Source organism: Martes martes (genome assembly GCF_963455335.1).
Source record: "Martes martes genome assembly, chromosome: 9".
Taxonomy (NCBI): domain Eukaryota; kingdom Metazoa; phylum Chordata; class Mammalia; order Carnivora; family Mustelidae; genus Martes; species Martes martes.
In genome coordinates, this window is record NC_137896.1 from 79078247 (window position 1) to 79103573 (window position 25327).

The window sequence follows — 25327 nt, forward strand, 5'->3', positions numbered from 1 at the left end:
CTATTTACCTTTTTCAGGAGATGCTTCCTGATAAGGACAATGCCTCCCCCAAGATACTTTTGATGTCCCTCAGACAATACAACTTTCCCATTCTACCTAACCTAAACAGGTATACTAAAGTGACCTACAGCGCCAACTATTTCATTCAATCTTTATCCGACTTCTTTTCTCTCCCGTTTCCGTTTCTTCTGGATTCAGAGTCGGTCACTTAAGATCCCGCCGGCAGGATCTGGTTGCTAAGAGACAAGACGCCTGGAGGATGGGGACGCTGCACTGCGACACGCCCGAGAGTGAAAGGAAGAGGGGGAAGGGGAAGGCAAAGGCAAGGCGCAGCGGCCCCGAGCCTCGGCTGCTGGTCTGGCCACCCGCCCCAGTCCTGCAGGAGCTCGTTGCTCATTGGCTCCGCCGCTGTGGCGCTGGCCTGTGATTGGTGAGGCGGCGCGGGGTGGGGCGCTACCCGGGCCACGGGAGGGGCCGTGAGTGTGAGCGCGGTGGCGGGGCTCGGCGGGGCTGGCGGGCGGGGTAGCTGGAGCTTCATGGCGCGAGCGCAGGCTGTGCCGGCCGCTGCAGGTGACGGAGGCGCAGCGAGGGCCACGGCGGCCCTGGGCAGGTGAGCGAGGTGATCGAGACGCCGAGGGGCCTCGCGTGCCGGCGGGGGGCGGGAAGTGCGGCAAGGGGCGGGACCGCTGGCAGTCAGAGGCTTACCGCCGCGGCCTCCTTCCCCGCCGGTCCCGGCCGGGGTCCCGCTAGCCCAAACGCCCGCGAACGTCCCCGCGCGCAGCCTGCACTTCGCAGGCCCTGCCAGCCCCGGGTCCCCGCCGCCCGCCCCGCCCGCACACCAGCTCAGGGAACCCCGGCGTCTGCCCGCCAGGCCGCGCCCCGTGTCTCTGCCCGCATCTTCCCTCAGCCTCGCCCCGCTGCCCGGAGCCTTTGTCCGCTCCTCCCGCTCGGCGCCCGGAGAGTTTCTGCCCCAAACGGGGAGGCGTTGACACCACAGGCTCGGGAACCGTGAGGACGCGCCTCGAAGTGAGCCTCTGCGCCGAAGGTTTGCAGGGCTTTGATCTCTTCGTCCTGGGCTTCAGATGTGATTTTATTTTCTCCTTCACGGTGAATGCTAGCTGCCCCGATTCCCGTTTGTGGTCAGGAAGGCTGGGCACAAGTCTTCTCTCTTGGGATGACTCTGTTCAGTAATCTCTCATCCTCTGTTATGCCCAAGGCCTTTGACCTGACATACCGGCCCCTTCGTTTCTCACCTTTCCTCCACCGAAAGAAGAAGCTCTACAAAAGCCATTTTATATTTGAAAAAAGAAAAAAAGTCACAGGCCAGTCGCGGACTTCTCTTTGGTCTTAATTAATTAATTAGATTAATTTAATTAGATTGGTTTTAATACGTTTAAGTAAACCAAGGTTGTGGGAATGGGGTGTGGGTCTCCTCATGAGGACATGGGGAATCTCCTTAAAAAGCGAAGTGCATTAAATAGAATTTTTATTTCTGCTAAATAACATGTTTCACCTTAAACATTAACATCTAAAAAAACTTTTTTTGTGTGAAATTGGGAGTGGATTTAGTAGTGTAATTTGAGCTTCCAATTTTTTCTTACTGCCACAGTTTTTGATAAATGTATACTTGTTTTCTGGAAGAGTGCACTGTGACAGCTATTCCAATGGAATTTATAAGAATACCATGTATATTATCAATGAGTATCACATTTGAAATATACATACAAGTTTTTAAGTATTTGATATGAACAATATTTTTATTAGCTAACAGATGCCAGCACATTGCAGTACACAATAAATATTTCATTCACTCATTTATTTATTTTTTCATTTTTAAAGTTTTTGTTTATTTATTTGGGAGAGTGAGCCAGATAGCATGGCAGGGGGCAGAGGGAGAGGTAGAAGCAGCTAGGGGGACACAATCCCAAGACCCCGGTATCAAGACCTGAGTCAAGGCAGATGCCCAGCCGAATGAGCCATCCAGGTGCCTGCACAATAAATATTTTAGAAATTTTAAATGAATCTTTTTGGAAGTGAAGGGGGGGGGGAACCCAGCACCCAAGTCCCTGCCCTGAATTCTGTATTAGACTGTTTTCTACTGAGGTCCACAAATTATAATAAAATACGCTAGTCCTAACATACATCTCAAGTTGTGTGGTATGAATAGTGATGATGTGCTGGGCATACAAGTGGAGAACAATAAAGCTCTGTAAAATCTATTTTCAACTGGACTCAAGGAAGTGTTTTACAATTATTAAACTGCATTTTATTAAACTAAAATTATTAAATTGACCCTTGAAAGTGCAGGGGTTGAGGGTACTGATCCCCCACAGTCAAAAATACTTGTATAACTTTCGACTCCCCCAAAACTTAAGTACCAACTCTACTCTTGACCAGAAACCTTATTAGCAACATAGTCTATTAACACATATTTTATATATGTATTATATACTGTATTCTTATTTAAAAAGTTAGCTAGAGAGAAGAAAATGTTATTAAGAAAATCATAAGGAAGAGCAAATACATTTAGAGTACTGTACCAAAAAAAGTGTGGGTATAATTGGACTTGCACAGTTCAAACCTGTGTTGTTCAAGGGCCAACTGTACTAAGTAACAGCTATTATGTGTTCATCCTCCGTCCCTCCTTCCATGGCCCTCTGCTTTGGCTCTCAGCAAATGATATTAAAGTCACCTGTTTGACTGCTAGTATCCCTCACCAGACCATAAACTCTTTGAGGATGGAGACCATGCCATATTTATTGGCTTATCACATATCACTAAATATTTATTGAACTACATCCATTTGGGAAGCCATCTAGAGCCTTTTTTAAAATGGTTTTATTTGAGAGAGAACTTGTGCAGGATTGGGGAGGTAAAGGAAGAGGGAGAACCAGACTCCCCACTGAGCAGCAAGCCCCACCCAGGGCTCCATCTCAGGACCCCAAGGTCATGACTGGAGGCAAAGGCAGATACTTAACCCACTGAGCCACCCTGGTGCCCCTTATTTATGTATTTTTAGAGAGAGAATGCATGGGGGAGGGGAGGAATTGGCCCTGAGGGAGAAGGAGAGAGGCAGACTCTCCACTGAGATTATGAATGGAGATGAAATCAAGAGTTGGACCCAACTGACTGAGCCGCTCAGGCACCTCTAGAGCCTTTTTTTCTTGGTAATTCCATTGCCTGAACATACTGGACACCCTTGGTAGCTGGATATGTTATTCCAGGACTCCTGGATTGACCTAGAAGAGGATGTGGTGGGTGGGGAGCCAGGTTAACAAAGCAAGAGAAGCCTCCACTGTGCAGGAGAGAGAGGGAGAGAGGGAGGGAGAGGGAGAGAGAGAGAGAGAGAGAGCGCGAGAGCGAGAGCGCGCGCGCGAGCACACGAGAGCATGAGCGCGCAAGCTCGTGCACATGCTTTGGTTTTTTATATTTGAGTGGTAGGGCGTGTTTCGATGTGGGTAAGGATTAAATCTTGTCATGTTTTTTTCTGAAGACAAAGAAGAAGAAACACTTCAAAAAAAGTTGCTTCAGGGATGCCTGGGTGGCTCAGTTGGTTAAGCGACTGTCTTTGGCTCAGGTCATGATCCCAGCGTCATGGGATCGAGTCCCACATCGGGCTCCTTGCTCAGCAGGGATCCTGCTTCTCTCTCTCTGTCTCGGCCTGCCATTCTGTCTGCCTGTGCTCACATGCTCTCTCTCTCTCTCTCTTTCTGACAAATAAATAAATAAAATCTTTTTTAAAAAAAAGTTGCTTCAAACATAGAGAAGTAACTGATTATAATTGTTAATAGAATGTTCCACCATTTATAACTAATAATCACATGGCACAATGACAACGATTATGCTTATCGTATAATGTCAGAGTAACTTGTTTTTAGGTTTCATTTGATTACATTAGTAAAAATTAAATATACTCAGCCTTCATTGTAGCATAGACCTTCACCCACAGAAGAATAAACCAAATACTGCTTAGGACTAGAATGAAATTACAATTCTTTTTAACCAGGATATATTTTTGTTGTTGTTTTTTGTTTTTTGTTTTTTTAAAGATTTTATTTATTTATTTGACAGACAGAGAAATCACAAGTAGGCAGAGAGGCAGGCAGAGAGAGAGGAGGAAACAGGCTTCCCGCTGAGCAGAGAGCCTGATGTGGGGCTCGATCCCAGGACCCTGGGATCATGACCTGAGCCGAATGCAGAGGCTTTAACCCACTGAGCCACCCAGGCGCCCCATTGTTTTTTGTTTTTAGTTAAACTCTACCATCCATGAATTGCTAATCGAGGCATAAATCAAATACAGTTAGGGATTTTTTTTTGAAAGATATATATTATTCAACTTTTCCCTCAATGTTTTATTATGAAAAATTTTAAACATATAACAAAGTTAAAAAAAAGTTATAGTGAACCCCTATATACCTACCACTTATAGTCTTAATATTTTATTATGCTTTTTTATCAGATAATTTATCCATCTGTCCATCCTATGTGTCTATCCATCCATCAATCCATAATATTCAAATGCTATAATATTTGAAGAGATTTAAGCTGTTTATTTATTTTAGGTCAGTTTTCTTTTTCCTTTACAGGTAGCATATAATTCTTAGGAGTAAATTGTAACTGATTTATAATGTTCTAAAAACTCTTGGATTTCAGATGTAAATATACCTATTTGTCTTTATTTATAGTTCTAAAAGATGAGTCGTGGATATTCAGAGAACAACAATTTCTTGAACAATAACAACCAAATGGTGTTGGACATGATCCTTTATCCATTAATTGGAATCCATCAGACCATCAACTGGGAAACTGTGGCAAGGCTTGTGCCTGGATTAACACCCAAAGAGGTAAATAACCATCCCCTAGATTGTTTTTGGAAAAATCAGAAAATGATCAATTTAAAGAAACGTCTTCTAAGAAAGGAAAAAAATTTTGAGTCTTATAAATTCATGTGCATGAATACTAAATGTGCATATGATATGATTTGACTAGATACAAACTACATAAATTACATATTAACCCACCTGGTATGTTTAAATTCAGTTGTTTATGTAACAACTGAAAATTCACTAATATCTAATTTTAAGTAACAGAATTGATACTGTAAAATTATGGGTAGATAAATTTTTTGTAAATCAAATTATATATTATTAAATCCCTAATGCTGTGCTTCTCAAACTTGAAGAAGGAACAGAACTTTTTAAAGGAAAAAACTTGAAAACTCCCAGTGTTGACTTAAATTATTTTTATTATAATATAAATTAAATGTGCACTAACAATATTAGTTGTAAACACACCTATACACCTTTAAGCAAATTTACATACAGTGGACACAAATGAAACCTAAAAACAACAAAATTCAAACTAAAAATGGTTACCTAATGTGCTAAGTAATAGTGTTTTGCTGAAGTTAAATTGTTGATTACTAAGCAAATGTTGTATGGTCAGTTGTGGCACATAATTTTTTGCATTCAGCCTGTATTACCATGTGCCTTTCAAAGACTTCATTCTTTTTTTTCCTCTTTTCCCTATTTAACCTACTATAAAGCCTTACATTGTACCATGAGGTTATGTGCCTTCCCCGGACACCAGTGCCTCTCTCCTTTACAGAGTCCCTTCCCTATCTTTCGTTTTAAAAATTAGCCTTAGACATTCAAAACATTTCTCGGTACAACTTAATTGTAAACAGAGAAGCAAATAGGAACTGAAATACTCTGTCATCCTGATGATTTAGGTGATTTTATTAATTTTATGCTCAGAATCAAAACTTAAAATCTAATTCTTACATTCTTTGATTTCTGGTAATTCATCCATGAAACCTACTTTGAGAAACACCTCAGAATTTTTGCAGTTAATAGGAACTCTAAAGTGGGTGAATCATCTCAGAGTTCTCTAGAAGTAGAAATGACATTAATGATTTTTCCCCAGTAGTTTTTTGTTTTGTTTTGTTGTGGGTTTTTTTGACATAGAGAAAGACACAGTGAGAGAGGGAACACAAGCAGGGGGAGTGGGAGAGGGAGAAGCAGGCTTCCCGCTGAGCAGGGAGCCCAGTGTGGATTTCATCCCAGGACCCTGGGATCATGACCTGAGCGGAAGGCAGATGCTTAACAACTGAACTACCCACGTGCCTCTCCCCAGTGAATTTAAAGCATATTCACCATTGCCCTGGTCCATCATATACACTCAGTAGATACTTGCAGAAAGTTCCACCATCTTTTTTTTTTTTTTAAGATTTTATTTATTTGAGAGAAAGCAAAAGCAAGAGAAAGCAGGAAAAGCAGGGAGAGGGGCAGAGGGAGAGCGAGAAGCAGACTTCCTGCTGAGCAGTGAGCCCCCAACAACTCGAAGTGGGGCTCCATCCCAGGCCCTGGGTTCATGACCTGAGCCCAAGGCAGACACTTAACTGACTGAGGCTCGAAGGCACCCCCCACCATCTTCTTTTGCAGTCGAGAAAACCAATACCCACAAGAAATTACTTGCATTCAGTTATGTTATAAGTCTTTGTGAAATGATGAGGAACTTTTTTTTTCACTACCTAATTTATACTTTTTCACAGCTTTTTTTTTTTTAAAGATTTTATTTATTTATTTGAGAGAGACACACAGCAGGAGGGAACACAAGCCTGGGAGAGGGAGAGGGAGAAGCAGGCTCCCCACTGAGCAGGGAGCCCAATGCAGGGCTCGCTCTCAGGACCCCGGGACCACAACTTGAGCCCAAGTCTGACTGAGTCACCCAGGTGCCCCCTTTTCAAACCTTTTGGTTAAGTTTTGAAATTTGTTAGGTTTTAAAATGAGGCAAACTGTGAATTCAACTATTGTTTTGACTTTTTAGTGTGAATATCTTCAAACATATAGAAAAGTTGAAGGAAGAGCACTACACCCCTATATCCTTACATAGATGCCCTATTTGCTTCATCTCTTTATGAAATTTTTTTCTGCGGTATTTTAAAGAAAGTGTCAGACACCGTGACACTTCACCCCATAGACTACAGCATACATTTCCCTAAAATAAGGACATTATTTCATAACCACAGTACCATGGTTGAACCCAAGAAGTTAACAATAACTCTGTTGTATCATCTAATATTCACTGTGTATCCAAATTCACCCAATTGTTGATTTTTTTTAACTAAAATAGAACTAAATGTAAATCAGATTATGTCTAAATAGTGTTAATTTTTAAATAATTCTTTAAAGATTTATTTATTTATTTGAGAGAGAGAGCGAGAGCACATGCATGCACATACAAGAAGGGCAGAGGGAAAGAATCTCCAGCAGACTCCCTGCTGAGTGTGGAGCCACTGCAGTGCAGGCCTCAATCTCACCACCCTGAGATCTTGACCTGAGCTGAAACAAAGTCAGATGTTTAACTAACTGAGCCCCCCAGGTGCCCCTAAATAATTTTTCATTACTAAATAAAACATGTCCTTAAAGAACACACATACAGGGACGCCTGGGTGGCTCAGTTGGTTAGGCCGCTGCCTTCGGCTCAGGTCATGATCCCAGGGTCCTGGGATCGAGTCCCGCGTCGGGCTCCTTGCTCAGCAGGGAGCCTGCTTCTCTCGCTGCCTCTGCCTGCCTCTCTGCCTACTTGTGTGTACTCTCTCTGACAAATAAATAAATAAAATCTTTAATAAAAAAAAAAAAAAAAAAAGAACACACATACACACACACAAAGGAAATAAGTGAAAAATCAGAATGATAAGTCTGATCCTATCTAACTTAAGTTGTTAACACCTCGTATATATCCTTCCAGATACTTTTCTATACATGTAAGAATTGTTAAGATGGGGGCGCCTGGGTGGCTCAGTGGGTTGAGGCCTCTGCCTTCGGCTCGGGTCGTGATCCCAGGGTCCTGGGATCGAGCCCCGCATTGGGCTCTCTGCTCTGTGGAGAGCCTGCTTTCTCCTCTCTCTCTCTGCCTGCTTCTCTGCCTACTTGTGATCTCTGTCTGTCAAATAAATAGATTAAATCTTTAAAAAAAAAAAAAAAAAGAATTGTTAAGATGGGGCGCCTGGGTGGCTCAGTGGGTTAAGTCCTCTGCCTTCGGCTCAGGTCATGATCCCAGGGTCCTGGGATCGAGCCCCTCATCGGGCTCTCTGCTCAGAGAGGAGCCTGCTCCCTCCTCTCTGCCTGCCTCTCTGCCTACTTGTGATCTCTGTCAAATAAATAAATAAAATCTTAAAAAAAAAAAGAATTGTTAAGATGGACTTACAACAAATTCACTGTTTTACTGCTTTTTCACTTAGCGTATTATAGACATCTTTATGTGTCACTTAATAGACTTCTGCAACATTTAAGCTATATCATAATTTATTAAACCAGTCCCTTATGTTGGGTCCCTTTTGTTGGCTATTATTTCCAGCTTTTAGCTACTACAAATACCACTATTAAAATATCTTATTCTTCTTTCCTTAGGGGATAATGCATTTTTAAGGCTTTTGTTATATATTGCCAACTAGAAGGGCCATCAGTGTTTTATTCCAGTCAACATAGCTGAGTCTTGATCCCTGTACTTTTTATATCACATATTATTTGTGTGTGTGTCTTTTCAAAATACGTGTTATCTTTGTTGCAGTTTTAATTTACTTTAAATCCTAAAGAGATTGAACATTTCATATTTTATTGTACCATGTCCTTTTTCTGTTTGTGAATTTGGTTTGTAACTAGTTTTTTTAAAAGATTTTATTGATTTGAGAGAGCAGAGCTAGAGAGAGAGATTATGAGCAGGGAGGAGGGACAGAGGGAGAGGCAGGCTCCCTGCTGAATAGGAAGCCCAATGCAGGACTCCATCTGTGAACTCTGGGATCATGACCTGAGCCAGAGGCTGACAGTTAACTGAATGAGCCACCCAGGAACCCCAATGTTTTGTTACTAGTTTTAAATAATGGCTTTCTATATATTAAATATATTAACCCTTGATCTAGCTTTTACCAGTTTTTTCCCAGCCTATTAAGTTATTAATGATAGTCTCTTATATACAGATGTTTAGAAGTTTTAAATGTTTAATGTAAAATCTGTGGATCTTTTACTTTGAAATCTGCATTTTTTATCCTGTTTAAAAAATCCTTCTTACCTGAAGGCTATGTATAATATGGAGTTACCTACATTTCCTGACTACTTTTATTTTCTACATTTAAATCTTGACTCCACCTGGACTTTGATTTAGTTTTAACATTTTTCCAAATGACTAGTTAATTGTCTCAACATTTATTGAATTTTTCATTCTTTTTTTTTCTTTTCAAATTTTTTATTCAAATTCTAGTTAGTTAACATACAGTGCAGTATTGGTTTCAGGAGTAGAACTCAGTGATTCATCACTTACATACAACACCCAGTGCCCATCATAACAAGTGCCCTCCTTAATACCCGTCCTCCATTAACTCAATCCCCCATCCCCATCCATCTACCCTCATTTTGTTCTGTATCTTTAAGAGTCTCTTATGCTTTGTTTCCCTCTCTTTTCTTTTTTGATCCCTCCCGTATGTTCATCTGTTTTGTTTTGTTTTGTTAAGATTTATTTATTTTAGAGAGGGAGCACTTGCAAGGAGCAGGGAGGGGTTAGGAAGAGAGGGAAAGGAAAAGGGAGAAAAGCAGACTCCCCACTGAGCCGGGAGCCAGAGGCAGCTAGATGATGTAGGCAGCTATAACGATGACATCATGACCTGAGCCAAAATCCAAGAGTTGAATGCTTAATGACTGAGCCACCCAGGCGCCCCCATCTGGTTTGTTTCTTAAATTCCACATATGAGTGAAATCCTATGCTATTTATCTTTTATTTATTTTGTTTAGCACAATACTCTCTAGCTCCATCCACATTGTTACAGATGGTGAGATGTCATTCTTTTTATGGCTGCATAATATTCCATTGTATGTATGTATGTATGTGTGTGTATACACACACACACACACACACACACACACACACCCCACATCTTCTTTATCCATTCATCAATTGATGGACATTTGGCCTCTTTCCATAGTGCAGAGAATAATTTCATTCTTTATTACTGGTTTGAAATTCAGATCTCTTTCTACATTTACTGTTCTGATCTACTGATCTCTTTATCTAATCCTGTTGACAGTCCTGTGTTCAATTATTTTCAATATTGCTGTAGTATCTGGTAGACAAAAATCTTGTGTGTGTGTTTTTTAAGTTTCTTGAATGTTCTTTCAGTCTCCTGGGTTATCATTTTTTTTCCACTTTGACGATGATGCGTTGGTATTTTGAAAGTGGAGAAAAAACAGATTAAGAATTAGCTGAAATAATGTATCTAATTTTTCCAAAGTGACTATACTATTTTACGTTCCCACCAGCAGCATCTGTTGGTTCCAATTTCTTCACATCCTTGTCAGCATTTTTATTATCTGTCTTTTTTACTGTAGCCTCCCTAATGGGTATGAAGTAGTAATTCATTATGATTTTGATTTGCATTTTCCTGATGGCTAATGATGTTCAGTATCTTATCATGTGCTTATTGGTCATTTATAGATCTTCTCTGAAGGAATGTCTGTTTAGATCCTTTGCCCATTTTTAAATTGGGTTGGCTTTTTTTTTTCCAAAAATTTTTTAACATTTTATTTTTAGATAATCTCTACACCCAGCCATGGGGCTTGAACTCACAATCCCGAGATCAAGAGTCACATTCTTCACTAACTGAGCCAGCTAGGTACCTCTTGTCTTTTTATTATTAAGTAGTAAGAGTTCTTAATATATTCTAGATGCACATCTCTTGTCTGATATTTGACTTGGAAATATTTTTCTCCTATTATGTATGTTGTCTTTTCATTTTCTTGGTGTCCTTTGAAGCACAAAGTTGTAAATTTTGAGGAGTTTGGGTTTATCTAACTTTTCTTTGTTGCTTGTGCTTTTAGTATCATGCTAAGAAACTGTCACCCAATCCAAGATTATTTTTTCCTAAGAGTTCTATAGTGTTAGCTCTAATATTTAGTCTTCGATCTATTTTGAGCTAATTTTTGTATGCGCTTTAGGTAGAAGATCCAGCCTCATTCTTTTACATCTACATGTCATGTAATTTTTGCTTAAACACAAAGAACATTTTTTAAAAGATTTTATTGATTTATTTATTTGTCAGAGTGAGAGAGAGCACAAGCAGGGGGAACAGCAGGCAGAGGAAGAAGCAGGCTCCCCGCTTAGTGAGGAACCTGATGCAGGACCTGGTCATGACCTGAGGTGAAGACAGAAGCCTAACTGACTGAGCCACCAGGTGTCCCAAACACAAAGAACATTTAACAATATAATTTAAATTATTTATAGTTCACTTGCTTCTTTGTTTAAGCAATCATGTATTCATTTCAAAATTCATAATTTTCTTGTTTTTTAAGTATTAGAAATCGCTGTAAACCTTGTTGGATAAATCTACATTCATTTTCCAATATAGCTATACACTTTACCTAAAATATATCAAAGAAGGGATGCCTGGGTGGCTCATTCCGTTAAGCCGCTGCCTTCAGCTCAGGTCATGATCCCAGGATCCTGAGATGGAGTCCGGCATTGGTCTCCTTGCTCAGCAGGGAGCCTGCTTCTCTCTCTGCCTTTGCCTGCCACTCTGCCTGCTTGTGCTCACTCGCTCTCTCTTTGACAAATAAATAAATAAAGTCTTTAAAATATGTATCTATATATATTTTATAATCTTTGATATATATATAGATAGATAGATATCAAAGAAACTGTGTTTTAAAAGCCTGTCACTTTACTTTCTCTGTGTTACAAAAAATAAATTCATTTTGAAGGAAAAACGGATTCAATAAACCCATTTATATTTTTTATTGTTGTCAACTGATCATAAATGCAGACCACAGGGAAATATGACTGATAAAGGTATGGGGCACCTGGGTGGCTTAGTGTGTTAAGTCTCTGCCTTCAGCTCAGGTCATGATCTTGGGGTCCTGGGATCGAGCCCCATGTCAGCTCTCTGCTCGGCAGGGAGTCTGCTTCCCCACTCTCTCTCTGCCTACTTGTGGTCTCTCTCTCTCTCTCTCTGTCAAATAAATAAATAAAATCTTTTTTTTAAAAAAGGTGTTTTTCATTTTCCTATAACAGGATAAATATATTATTCCATTGGGTTAAAATGTATTTTAAAAAGTTCTGTGGGCTCCAGGGTATCAGAATTGGTTAAGCATCTAACTCTTGGTTTTGGCTTAGATGACCATCTCAGGGTCATGAGATCTGGCTTCGCAGGCCTGCTTAAGATTCTTTCTCCCCCTCTCCCTTTGCTCCTCATCTCCCTTCCACCACTACCACACTCCCTGCTTACACACATGTGCATATGCTCTCTTCCTCTCAGAAATCTTTAAAAAAGAAAAAAAGTCAGAAGCTTTTGTACAATTTTCTAGTATTACCCAGCAGATTGGAATCCACTTGCAGAAAATGATTATAGAAAAATATCACCAAACAGAAGGCAAGAAATTAATCTAATTTTTTAATTAAGAAAGACCTGCATTTCCAGGTGCCTGGGTGGCTCAGTGGGTTAAGCCTCTGCCTTCAGCTCAGGTCATGATCTCAAGGTCCTGGGATCGAGGCCTGTATCGTACTCTCTGCTCAGCGGGGAACCTGTTTCCCCCTCTCTCTGCCTGCCTCTTTGCCTACTCGTGATCTCTCTCTCTGTGTCAAATAAATAAATAAATAAATCTTTAAAAAAAAGAAAAGAAAAGAAAACAGACCTGCATTTCCTTCCTTTTATGTCATTACAGTGTGCAAAAAGGTTTGATGAACTGAAGAGCAGTGGAAGTTCACCTGTTGACAACCAGTATAGTCCTCTAATGGCTGCTGGAGAAAGTCCTGTGGAAACTTTAGCTACGTATATCAAATCCTCCCTTCTTGACATGCAGGGAGAATTTCAGGAGACTCTGGTTGGTCAAGATGCAATTTCCAAAACTGGTAAGGTTTGAAAACAAAATGCAGTACTTTTCCTTATGATAATTTTGCAAAATATGCATTTCAATCAACTTTATTTTTTAAAGACTAATATAAACATTGCCAGGAAATCTATTAAGATTTATATCTTCCTGATTTTTAGAAATGTGTCTTTGCTATCTGAAAAATGTTTTAATGTTAATATGCAGGTCAAACACTATCACCAAAAAATCTTTTTATTATATCAAAATTTACTACTCCAGTCTGTTAGCCTAATTATGTCATAAATTTAAAGAGATTTGACCTACACTTTCTACTTAATTTTTTTTACTGAGAAAATGTGGCTTGCTCCTCATATTAGCTACCTTTTACGTAGTCAACATTAGTTTCAAATGACACTGGCAGGATAAAAAAGACGTTTTCTGCAGTTGGAAATAATAGCTGATTTTAGAAACCCTGAGTGTACTGAGTGATTTAAATCTCAGCAGCAGTAGTCAGAATACTGATATGAAAAATTGCTTCAGAAAGAGAGAACTCTATTGTTAGCTTTTGAACACTTGATCCCTGTCCATTCACACCACATCATTTTTTAAATCTTCAATGTAATGTTAGCAATGTGTGATCCTTTTTTTCTACTGTTTCTTCCGTATACCTTTAGAAATATTAAGGGATAATGCCACCTAACAGAGTACCAACTTTAACTAGCCCTGGAAACCATGCATTTACGTATAACCATTCAGTAAGTAAAAACCCGTTCTCAGCTAGAAACACTAACCTCCCCCTTTGTTTTTGTATGTGTTTGTTTCTGTATTTAAGGAAGACATAGTATAGCTTCCACAAGGAATTGTTCTTCAGAAAGTGAAAATTGTACTACTCGTAATGGTGGAGAAAAGACTGAAGAATCTGAAGGGTAGGAGGCTGGTTCTTTGCTAGATAAGATTTAATATGAATATCAACTTTAAGTTATAAAATATATGATTGGTGATTATATACATCAGTTACCATAATTTAGGAATTTTACATTACACAATTGTTCACATTGTTGGAATAAAGGGTAGTTCATGTATTGAACTATAACAATTGCTTGATGGCTAAACGTGGCTTATTCATGTTATAATTAAATGGAACTACAGTTTTCCTTTATAAAAATTCATTTTCATATTTGTAAATATTAGGAATACCCTCTACTAATATAAAACTTTAACCAAATTTTAAAACCCAAAGAAGAATATCTTCCATTAGTTTCCAATTTTTTAAAACTAGATCTATATTTTAGAGTCATTGGAATATAATTCTCATTATAGAAACATTTAAAAATTAGAATACACCTTTCAGTATATTGCAAGTTTTAATTGGTATATTTTACATATAATAAATTAGACATATTTTAAGTATTTATTTTGATGAATTTTAACAAATGGGTACACCATGTAACCATCACACAAAGATATAGAATATTTTCATATCTGAAAGTTCCTTTCTGTATTGTAACAGTTTTATTCATATGTAATTCATATGCCATAAGATTTACCCTTTTGAAAAAGTTCTGGACATGGATGATGGTGATGATTATACAACAATGTGAATGTTCTTAATGCCATTGAACTGTACACTTAAAAGGGCTAATATGATAGATTTTATGTTATGTATATTTTACCACGATAAGAAAAATTCACCCTTCTGAAGTGTATAGTTCAGTGATTTTTAATTTATTCACATAGATTTTTAACCGATAGTTTTGTTTGTGTAACAAAAAAATTTATCAGATAATTTTTTACTGGAATTATCTAGTATTTCATATTGCAGACCCAAAAGCCACAGAAACATTATGCTTCGTTATAGCACCCATTACCTGTTTATATTTTGACTGTAATTCCTTTGGAAGAACAATTTGCAAAGTTACTTAAATTCCTTTGACCTTAACAAGAATGTTGGTTAATAATCCTTGTTCTGGTAGCCCAGTTTTGTTTCAAATGTTACTTTTTTATATTAGAAAGGTAATTGAACACATTAAATTCATATTGTAGGACAGTGTATCTCTTTCTACTTATTCTCTTTTGTAATGCTGTGGAGGTAGTTGTGCATCACACTGATACTGCTTTTTGAGGTGATATAATTTTCAAAGGAAAGTAAATTCAAGGAGTATATAATTTTTGAAGCAGTAGTTCTGATGCATTATCTAAACTTATTCTTAAATTATTTTTAAATATGTTAATAAACACATTGTAGTCTTAAGAATCCTTTTAACTACATTTACTAATTTATATTTGATGAATATCTAGAAACAAAGTTTCTTACTGTTAAAAATAACTAAGTAGCCATTGCTAGTTTTTTGATTTTTTAATGAAAGATTTTACCTGTTTTTCCTATTTATTGGTAGTAAGAAAATTTTAGTATTTAGTCTCTACTTATCATACCCATAACCATGTAAAAGTGCCATTTTATGTTCTTCATAAAAATTAGAAGGTAGTATTTAATTTCTCTTTGTGAATTGATTTTATTTTTAAAAATTTTATTTACATATAACTTGAAAAATAAACTTTAAACCACGTAAATTAGAGTCCTATAGTAAAATATTTTTGTTTTTCTAAGCTCTTAAGTTATTAGACTTAGTAATCTTAAGGTCACTAGCTTAACTAAAATGAGTCAAAAACCTAAGATAAAGATCAGATTAGCAAGACACTTAATGAAAAATTCTGAATGTCAAACCCTATAAAATTGATTTATGGTCAAAACTTCCAAAAAACGTCTTATTCTTGTACTTCCAATAAATGTCAGTGTTCTTAGCTCCTCTTCTAGAACTCTAATAATTTCATTTCTGTGTAACATTTTTTGTGAAGGCCAAACATGGTGATCCATGTATGTGATGAAGCAAAAAACTTGAAAGAAGATTTTATTTGCCCACGAGATCTTTTGATATCAGAAATGAAGTACTTTGCTGAATATTTATCTATGGATGCACAGCGCTGGGAAGAGGTGGACATTTCAGTTCATTGTGATGTTCACATTTTCAACTGGTTGATAAAGTATGTTAAAAGGAACACTAAGGAGAATAAAGATTGTGAGATGCCCACTTTAGGTAAAAGACAATCTATTGCTTATTTTGTGGTGAAATTTGTGTGTCACCTGGTAGTTGCTTCAGGCCAAACATGCAATGTGGAAAATTATTTGGACATTAGTATTTATGCTCAGATTAGTAACCACCTTTTAAGAAACCGATACCTCATCCTTTTTTAGTAGATTATAGTGAATGTATGGCAAGTGGACAGACAGGTCTCTAGATCAGCGGTTCTCACTGTATCGTACATGGACCTCTGGAATTCTAGAGATTTTTTAGAGGATTCACAAGGTCAAGACGATTTGCATTATAATACTAAACTGTTACTTTTTCTCTGTGTTGACCTTTGTTCAGATGGTACAGAAGTAATGGAGAAAACTCTGGGAGCTTTAGCACACATCAGGACAGGGATACCAAACTGTGCTAGTAGTCACTGTATTCCTCAATACCACGTGCTCATAGTTAAAAAGGAAAAAAATGAAAGAAAAAAAATTCATTCTCACTTTAAGAATATCCTTGATAAAACAGTGAAAATTATTAATTTTATTAACTCTTGACCCTTGAGTATGCATCTTTTTCATGTTCTGTGTGATGACACAGGAGGTGCACTCATGCTTTACACTGAAGTGTGATGGTCGTCTGGAGGAAAAGCACTTGTGCAGTTGTTTGAGTTGCAAGCTAAACTAGTGGCTTTTTAAAAAGAGAAAACCAGGGCGCCTGGGTGGCTCAGTGGGTTAAGCCTCTGCCTTCGGCTCAGGTTGTGATCTCAGGGTCCTGGGATCGAGCCCCGCATCGAGCCCTGCATCGGGCTCTCTGCTCGGCGGGAAGCCTGCTTCCTCCTCTCTCTGCCTGCCTCTCTGCCTACTTGTGATCTCTGTCTGTCAAATAAATAAATAAAATCTTTAAAAATTAAAAAAAATTAAAAAAAATAAAAAGAGAAAACCATTTTTCCTCGAAAGAATGATAGGCAAATTATGGTTATTCAGACAGGCATTTGGCAGATATTTTCTTGAAGATGAATTGAGGGAGTTGATCAACTAAAGGGAAACAACTGACAGTATCCATTGTCAATAATAAAATTCAGGGTTTCAAGTGAGAATTGGAGTGTGGAAAACTTATATCTGCTTCCATGTGCTTGACAATCTCTCCATATTTACAGACTTTTCTGATGAGACTGGTCATTCTAACAAATGTGATTTTTAAAATATATATTGTACAATGAAATGTTTCAACATTTGGAAGGTCCACATAACTCAGTGAACCAAAATTTTCCAAATGACCAATGTGCGTTGTTAAAATCATACCTGGGTTAAAGATCCATTCACAGTGCAAGATAAGTCATTTGACTTTGAGATAACAGAACAGGAAGAGTTCATTCATTAAGACTTCAGATTCCATTGCAATTAACCTTTAAAACTACCAGTTGTTGAGTTTTGATGTAACAGCAGAGAAGACTACCCACAGATTAAATGTAGAAACAAACAGAATCCAGCTGCCTTCTATTTAAGTCAAGCATTGAAGAAATTGGCCAAAAAAAAGTCAGTATTACTCTTCTGGTTAATTTATATTTTGGAAAATGTGGTTATTTTTCATAAAATATGTTACTATATATTGAGTCTATTATTCTTTTAAAAGGAATTAAGAAATATTTTTAAATTTTCCCTGTTTTAATTTATGATTAATTATCATTATGATAAATAAATTATAAATAAGTATATAAATAAATTATGATAAATAAGTTATCAGTATCAATACTGATAGATATAACCTATCTAAACAAAAAAGGGGTCTAAGATCAAAAGTTTGAGAACCTGGGGGCACCTGGGTGGCTTAGTGGGTTAACGCCTCTGCGTTTGGCTCAGGTCATGTTCCCAGGGTCCTGGGATCAAGCCCCGCATCAGGCTTTCTGCTCAGCAGGGAGCCTGCTTCCCTTCCCCTCTCTCTGCCTACTTGTGATCTCTGTCAAATAAATAAATAAAATCTAAAAAAAAAAAAAAAAGTTTGAGAACCCGTATTCTAGATGAAAGGAAGAATAATTACTAAGTAATCTTTAATTTTTTTTTAAGATTTTATTTATTTATTTGACAGATAGAGATCACAAGTAGGCAGAGAGGCAGGCAGAGAGAGAGGAGAAAGCAGGCTCTCCACTGAGCAGAGAGCCCGACGCCAGGCTTGATCCCAGGACCTTGGGATCACGACCTGAGCCGAAGGCAGAAGCTTTAAACCCACTGAGCAACCCAGGCGCCCCCTAAGTAATCTTTAGTTGGGTATGGACTTGTATAGGAAATCACACATGTGGTTTAATAAAGTCTTTCTGTGTGTAGAGTATACTATTTATAGCAGTACTAAAATATTTTTTTAATCTTGTTAGTAAATAAATCTATAGTGACAATATAAAAATTTTCTGAAGAAATTTCTAATTTATTACATTTTAGTGACCAAATTAATGGAAAAAAGTTTCTAGTGGCTCTTAAATAAAAATTACAAGATTTCCAAATAAAAATTTTCAGCCAGAGTCAGAGATTCCAAATCACCCAGATATGATATGTATATGTGAAATAAAAAGTCAAATTATGCATAGAGAAAAAATATTGTTTGATCTAGCATATTAATGCATTTAGTAAAGTTAAAAGAAGTGGAGCGAAACCAGTCACTCTGTGATCAGTGGCTACAAACATAAACTTTTATAAAAGCAATCTTTAGGGGCACCTGTGCGGCTCAGTTGGTTAAGCATCTGACTTCTGATTGCAGCTCAGGACGTGTCAGGGCTGTGAGTTTGAGTCCCACGTTGGGCTCAGCCCTCAGGGAGGAGTCCTCCTGAGAATCTCTCTCTCTCTGTCCATCTGCCTCTCCTACTTGCATGTGCATACCCACACTAAATAAATAAATACATACATACATATTTTTAAAAATAAATAAAAACAGTCTTTATTCTAACCAGGAAAACCACCAAAATGCTTAATTAAATCTCTCATAATGCAGACAGTGGGTCTTAGCTGGAATTAAACTTCCCTGAGGGATTTTTCACTAACTCCCTCCTCCCTTCACCATTGCTATTTGAGAGCCTTTAACCTAGAAGTAATATTTAAACAAAGATTAAGATTACTTATTTTAATCGTTGTCTGTATCGTCCTTTATTTAGAAGGATTGTCTTAATATATAACGCAAAAAAAATCATAGTTTTTTTTTTTTTCTTAAATATACCTCATAGGAGATGACTTGGGTTTACAAAAATAATAGTGTCAGCTGGCATTCCCCTTTCCCTGGTTATGCCTCTCAACGCCCACCTCAGCCCGCCTTTAGGAAGTAACTTTAGCACTTCTGCAATAATAAATTTTATATTATCTTTCAGAATCTTTTAATATTTGTTCATAACAAGCATTGTACTGCTTTTGAAGTAACTTCACTAATAACAAGTGCCTTCATTAATCATTTAGAAGATTTTCTCACGATTTTTTTATGTGATGAATTGGCCTCAATTTTAATTATCTTTTTCTCTGATTTAGTTAAGGAGAAAAGTTTGCATGTGTCATGTCTTTAGCTGGAGTCTTTTTACTTGATATTGATGAAGTTCTAGAATATAGGTGAGGTTCGGTGGGGTGAGGTCTGGGGCCGATGACCAAGAAAGAATTCTTGAGACATCTTTGGTGCAAAATGGTGGTTTATTAAAGTATGGGAACAGGACCCATGGGCACAAAGAGCTGCTGCCCGGGGTTGTGAGGGATGGCAGGTTATGTACCATGGGGGTGGGGGAAGTAAGGAAAAGGGAGGTTTCAATAGAACTTTCATATGCTAAAGAGGGCCTACACTACAAGATACCAGATATCAGAGGCCTTGCCTTTGCCAAGGTCGTTTTGCCCTCTAGCAAGGTATTAACATTAAGATGGGTGGGAGATTCCTAAAGAATGTCACATGTGTCCCACCCAGGAGTGGGGGTGGGGGAGGGAGGTTGCAGGGTGTCAGCTTTTGCTTTGTCCTCAGCCAGCCTTCTGTTCCCTCATCAATATGAATCTAATTCCAGGGCAGATTTACTGTGTGCTTTTTCTGTACTGTATATTTTAACACTGCATTTTCTTTCTTTCATGTATCTAAGCTTTATGATGTTGTAAGGTTATAATAAATTGCTCTTTTAATGTAACATCCTCAGTTAAGGTGAGAAGGAGCCTGTTCTGAGGAGGTTGAGGTACAAATCAAAAGGAGAATTTTCTTTTCTTTTTTTTAGAGCCAGGAAATGTCATTTCAATTCTTATTTCTTCAGAGTTTTTGAAAATGGATTCATTGGTAAGTATTAATAAAAGATCCAAGCTCTTTTCGGGGTTCCTGGGTGGCTCAGTCAGTAAAGTATTGACTCTTGATTTTGGCTCAGGTTATGATCTCAGGGTTCTGAGACTGAACCCTGCATTGGGCTCCCCTCTGGGCATGGAGCCTGGTTAAAATTCTTACTCCCTCCCCCATCTCTCCCTCTGTTTAAAAAAAAAAAAGAAAAAAACACTCTTTTTTATTCACCTATGTTTAATTTAACATACAACTTGATTTTTCCTTCCAGGGTTTAGGAATTTTTAAGACATCTTACTAAAATAGTTGTTAATTCAAGAGTGTGATTTCGTAACTGAACTAATAGGGGTTTGCTCCTTGGTGAGGTACAGAGACTACATAAGGTGGAGTTGTCACACAAAGGAAACCATTTGCAGCAAATACGAAGATCACAGTGAATAACTTCCAAAACCAAAGCCATCACTCCCCAGCCGCTGTGAGCAGTTCCTTTTATTTAGGGTTTAAGATGAATATTCATAAAGGCGAGCTTTCATTGCAGGTAGAAGAGGGGCATAAGGTACAAGCTCCTATGCTAAGTTAATGAAGCTTGTGCTCTTCCTAGGGTGGAGATTTTAATATTATAATGAAACAGAGGTAACTAGAAGAGGGGAAAGGGATATGGGCATAAGCTGGAGGAATCCTCAGCCTTGTTTACTTTGGAAACAGTACTGGGAGTTTTTACCATGAATTTGTTGTCTCCGGGCCTGATGGAGACTGTTAAGTTTTTTCATTCCATTGATTCCCTTAAAATTCTTAACTACTGAGGTTTTTGTATTTCTTTGTAACTCTGATAAGTCCTAGGAGGTAGGGCACAAATCACAGAAAATAGTTTAGGGCCTGAAATGGCTTCTCTGTGTCAGGAAAGCTTTGTCTGTCTGTCTTATTCTAGGGACCCCTAACTCTCTGTTTACAATTCCTTTAGAATAAACTGCTCTCATTCTGTGGGGACAGGGTGAGACTACTATGTACCATTAATACATTATACCTATAAAGCAAACAATTTATCTTTAAGGAATACTTTACTGTTGTATTAGATGAAACTAAGCAGAATTAGCTTTGACTCGAGAGGAATTTTGCTCTAAAACTTAATTAAATGAAAATTAATTGGAATATATTTGTATCACTAAATAATTTCTTTAAACATGTTTTACTTATTTTTGTGTCTTTCATTTATAATTCAGTGAATTAAAAACAAATGCCCAGGGGCGCCTGGGTGGCTCAGTGGGTTAAGCCTCTGCCTTCGGCTCAGGTCATGATCTCAGGGTCCTGGGATCGAGCCCCGCATCAGGCTCTCTGCTTGGCGGGGAGCCTGCTTCTCCCTCTCTCTCTGCCAGCCTCTCTGCCTACTTGTGGTCTCTCTTTTGCTTTGCCAAATAAATAAATAAAATCTTTTGAAAAAATAAAAAAATAAAAACAAATGCCCAACTATTAGTATAACCATATATGTGTAAACCAGATGCTAATGTTTATCATTTAAGAGTAGTTGATAAAATGTAAAAGCGCAATATATACATGCACATATCAGGCTCTAACACTGAATATATCTTTTTATTTAATAAATTTCTTATGCATTCACATGTTTATATATGTTTGTGTTAAGGCAGAGTACTCCTTTGCTATGTTAACAGATGTGAAATTTGTTTACTTGATTATTTGGAGTTTTATTAGTTCTCTGTATTCTTCCTACTCCTTAGTTGTTCCCCATTTAGTTGTTAGTATTAATTGCTTCAGAGTGGGGTTACAGAAAAAAGTAGAAATTAAAAGAGTCCTTAATCTTTGAGTTTTGAGATCTAAGCCCTAAAGCATAATTTTTATGCCATAAACAAAATATTTGGAAAATACATGATTAGCCAGCATTACTTTTCCCCAAAACCCAAATCCACCTCAAAAAGAAAGTAAGTATACCTCAGGTTGAAGAAAAGGGAATAAAGTCAGAAAGCAAGCACAACACAACTGAGAAAACCCTGAAGTGACTAAAATTATGTTTTGGCCACTCAAAGAAGTAGAAGCTTAATATTGCCATTAAGTGTAGTTATAGAAAGTCACATCTTGTATACAGGAGTTTGTGGACTAAGATTTATACCTGCCACAATTATGAAAGATGCTCATTGCATTACTACTTAGAGTATGCTAAGAAAATTGAAAGTTATTTTCCTAGCTCTGTATGTGTTTGTAGAAATATGGCCTGCTGGCTCATCTTGCAACAGTATAGATTAACCCAGATAGGCAAAATCCCCTTAGCGCCTAGCAGTCCATGGATCAAGCTTTTAAAGAATTCTATCTTTGAAAGGTATTGACATGACATCATCCTCATGCTACTCTTTTCAACATTCCTTTTCTTTTGTATGTTTTTTAGGTTGAACAATGTATTCAGTATTGCCACAAAAATATGAATGCCATAGTAGCTACCCCATGCAACATGAATTGTATTAATGCAAATCTACTTACACGTATAGCTGATCTGTTCACACACAATGAAGTTGATGATTTAAAAGACAAGAAAGATAAATTTAGAAGGTAATTTTTTAAATTTAATTTTTAACTAAGTATTCCTGTTAGAAGAAATATACTTCTATTTCATTTTAGTGAAATATTCTATTTTTAGAAATATTTCTATTTTATTTCAAATGAAATAAAATTTATCCAGAGCCAATGGCTCTAGATAAAAATTAGTACTTAAATTATTTTGTATAATGCACGTATGAACGTATTGTGTTAGTGAATTATGTTAAAAATTAAGTGTGCATGGGTGGCTTAGTCGGTTAAGTGGCTGCCTTGGGCTGAGTCCTGCATCTGGCTTCTTGCTCAGTAGGGAGCATGCTTCCCACCCCCCCCACCCCCCACCCCGCTCCCCACTTGTGCTCTCTCTCTCTCAAATGGATAAATAAAATCTTCTAAAAAATATTAAGATAGGGGGCACCTGGGTGGCTCAGTGGGTTTAAGCCTCTTCCCTGGGCTCAAGTCATGATCCCCAGGTCCTGGGATTGAGCCCCACATCGGGTTCTCTGCTAGGTGGGGAGCCTGCTTTCCCCCCACCCCAGCCCCCTGCCTTCTTCTCTGCCTACTTGTGATCTCTGTCAAATAAATAAAATCTTTTAAAAAATATTGATAGGCCTCATTATAAAGAGGAAGAATGGTATGAGATGAGGTCAGCAGTGGTCATATCATTTAGGTACTCATTAAGTCTTGGCAAAGAGGGTATACTTTATTCTAAATGTCAGTGAGAGCAGAGGAATGGCATGATCTGATTTGTTTTTAAGAGATCATCCTGGTTGCTCTGGGGACAATAGACTGTAAGGATGTAAGAAGCAAGGAAGCTATCAAGAGGCTAGTGCAGTAGTCTGGTGAGAGATGAAAGGGTTTGGCCTAGAGTAGGAGCTGGTAAGAAGTAGATGGATTCAGAGTGTGTTATTAGATCTGACAGATTTCAAATGGAATAATGTGGAGAGAGAGTGTATCCTAGGATAATTACTAGATTGAGGTTTAAGGAGCAATTAAGTGGATTATAGTGCCATTAATAGAGGAGAGATTGAGGTGCCAGGAATCAGGAGATGGGTTTAGGTCTTATTAAGAGTATTTGATATATTTAATATACCTTTGGGACATCGAGGTAGGATAGCACAGATAGGTGGGTATTTAAGTCTGAAATTTAGGTCAGAGGTTAGAGCTTAAAATAGAAATGTGAGTAAATAGATTTGAAGCCATGGAACAGGGTGAGATTTTTTTGCAAGATCATTCTTTCTCCACTGAATTGCAGTGGCATCTTTGGTATAAATCAGGTGACTGTATGTGGAAGATGTGTTTTGGAACTCTCCATTTTGTTCTGTTGATTTTTTCTTCTTTTTTTAAATTGAAATATAGTTGACACACAATGTTACATTAGTTTCAGGTGTACAACATAGTGATTTGACAACTCTATGCATTAAGCTATGCTCCCCGCAAAAGTAGCTACTATCTGTCACCCTACAATACACTTACAAAACCTTTGACTATATTCCCTGTGCTGTGCCTTTAATCCCATGACTCACTCATTCCCTAACTGGAAACCTGTATTTTACACTGTCCTTCACCCATTTTGTCCATTCCCCTATCTCCCTCCCCTCTGGCAGCCATCAGTTCGTTCTCTGTAGGTCTGAGTCTGCTTTTTATTTGTTTATTCATTTGTCTTTTAGATTCCACATATAAGTGAAATCAGATGGTATTTGTTTTTCTCTTTTTCATTTAGCATAATGCCCTCTGGGGTCCTTCCATGTTGTCACAAATGGCAAGATCTCATCCTTTTTATGGCTAAGTAATATCCCATTAGGTATATACATATATCATATCTTTTTTATGCATTCATCTATGGATGCACACCTGGGTTGCTTCCATATCTTGGCTATTGTAAATAATATTATAATAAACATAGGGGTGCATGTATGTTTTCAAGTTAGGGGAATTACTGGATCATATGGTGGTTCTATTTTCAATCTTTTTTTTTTTTTTTTTAAAGATTTTATTTCTTTATTTGACAGACAGAGATCACAAGTAGGCTGAGAGGCAGGCAGAGAGAGAGAGAGGAGGAAGCAGGCTCCCTGCTGAGCAGAGAGCCCGATGTGGGGCTCGATCCCAGGACCCTGGGATCATGACCAGAGCCGAAGGCAGAGGCCTTAACCCACTGAGCCACCCAGGCGCCCCTATTTTCAATCTTTTGAGGAACCTTCATCTGTTTTCCACAGTGACTGCACCAATTTACATTCCCACCAACAGTGCATAGGAGTTCCTTTTTCTTCACATCCTTGCTGTCACTTGTTATTTCTTGTCTTTTTTATTCTAGCCATTCTGACACTTGTAAGGTGATATCTCATTGTGGTTTTGATTTGATTTTGATTTCCCTGATGATTAGTGATATTGAGCATCTTTTCATATGTCTGTTGGCCATCTGTATGTCTCCTTGGAAAAATGCCTATTCAGGAGCATGGACAGAGTTTTTTTGGTATTGAATTTTATAAGTTTTTTATATATTTTGGATATTAACTCTGTATTGGATATATCATTTGTTAATATCTTCTCCCATTCAGTAGGTTGCCTTTTTGTTTTGTT

The 25327-nt window shown here is 37.9% G+C and overlaps 1 protein-coding gene across 1 annotated transcript in view; it reads left to right on the forward strand.

The window, feature by feature from the left end:
- Positions 1-496: 496 nt before the first annotated feature.
- Positions 497-25327, forward strand: part of SANBR (SANT and BTB domain regulator of CSR) — a 57522-nt gene continuing 32691 nt past the window's right edge. Inside the window, exons 1-7 of the mRNA XM_080813875.1 lie at positions 497-610; positions 4686-4844; positions 12711-12897; positions 13690-13783; positions 15714-15952; positions 20154-20212; positions 22602-22762. Coding sequence (XP_080670001.1) covers positions 4695-4844; positions 12711-12897; positions 13690-13783; positions 15714-15952; positions 20154-20212; positions 22602-22762 — 890 coding nt within the window. The 5' untranslated portion in view covers positions 497-610; positions 4686-4694. The remainder of the gene's footprint in view (positions 611-4685; positions 4845-12710; positions 12898-13689; positions 13784-15713; positions 15953-20153; positions 20213-22601; positions 22763-25327) is intronic.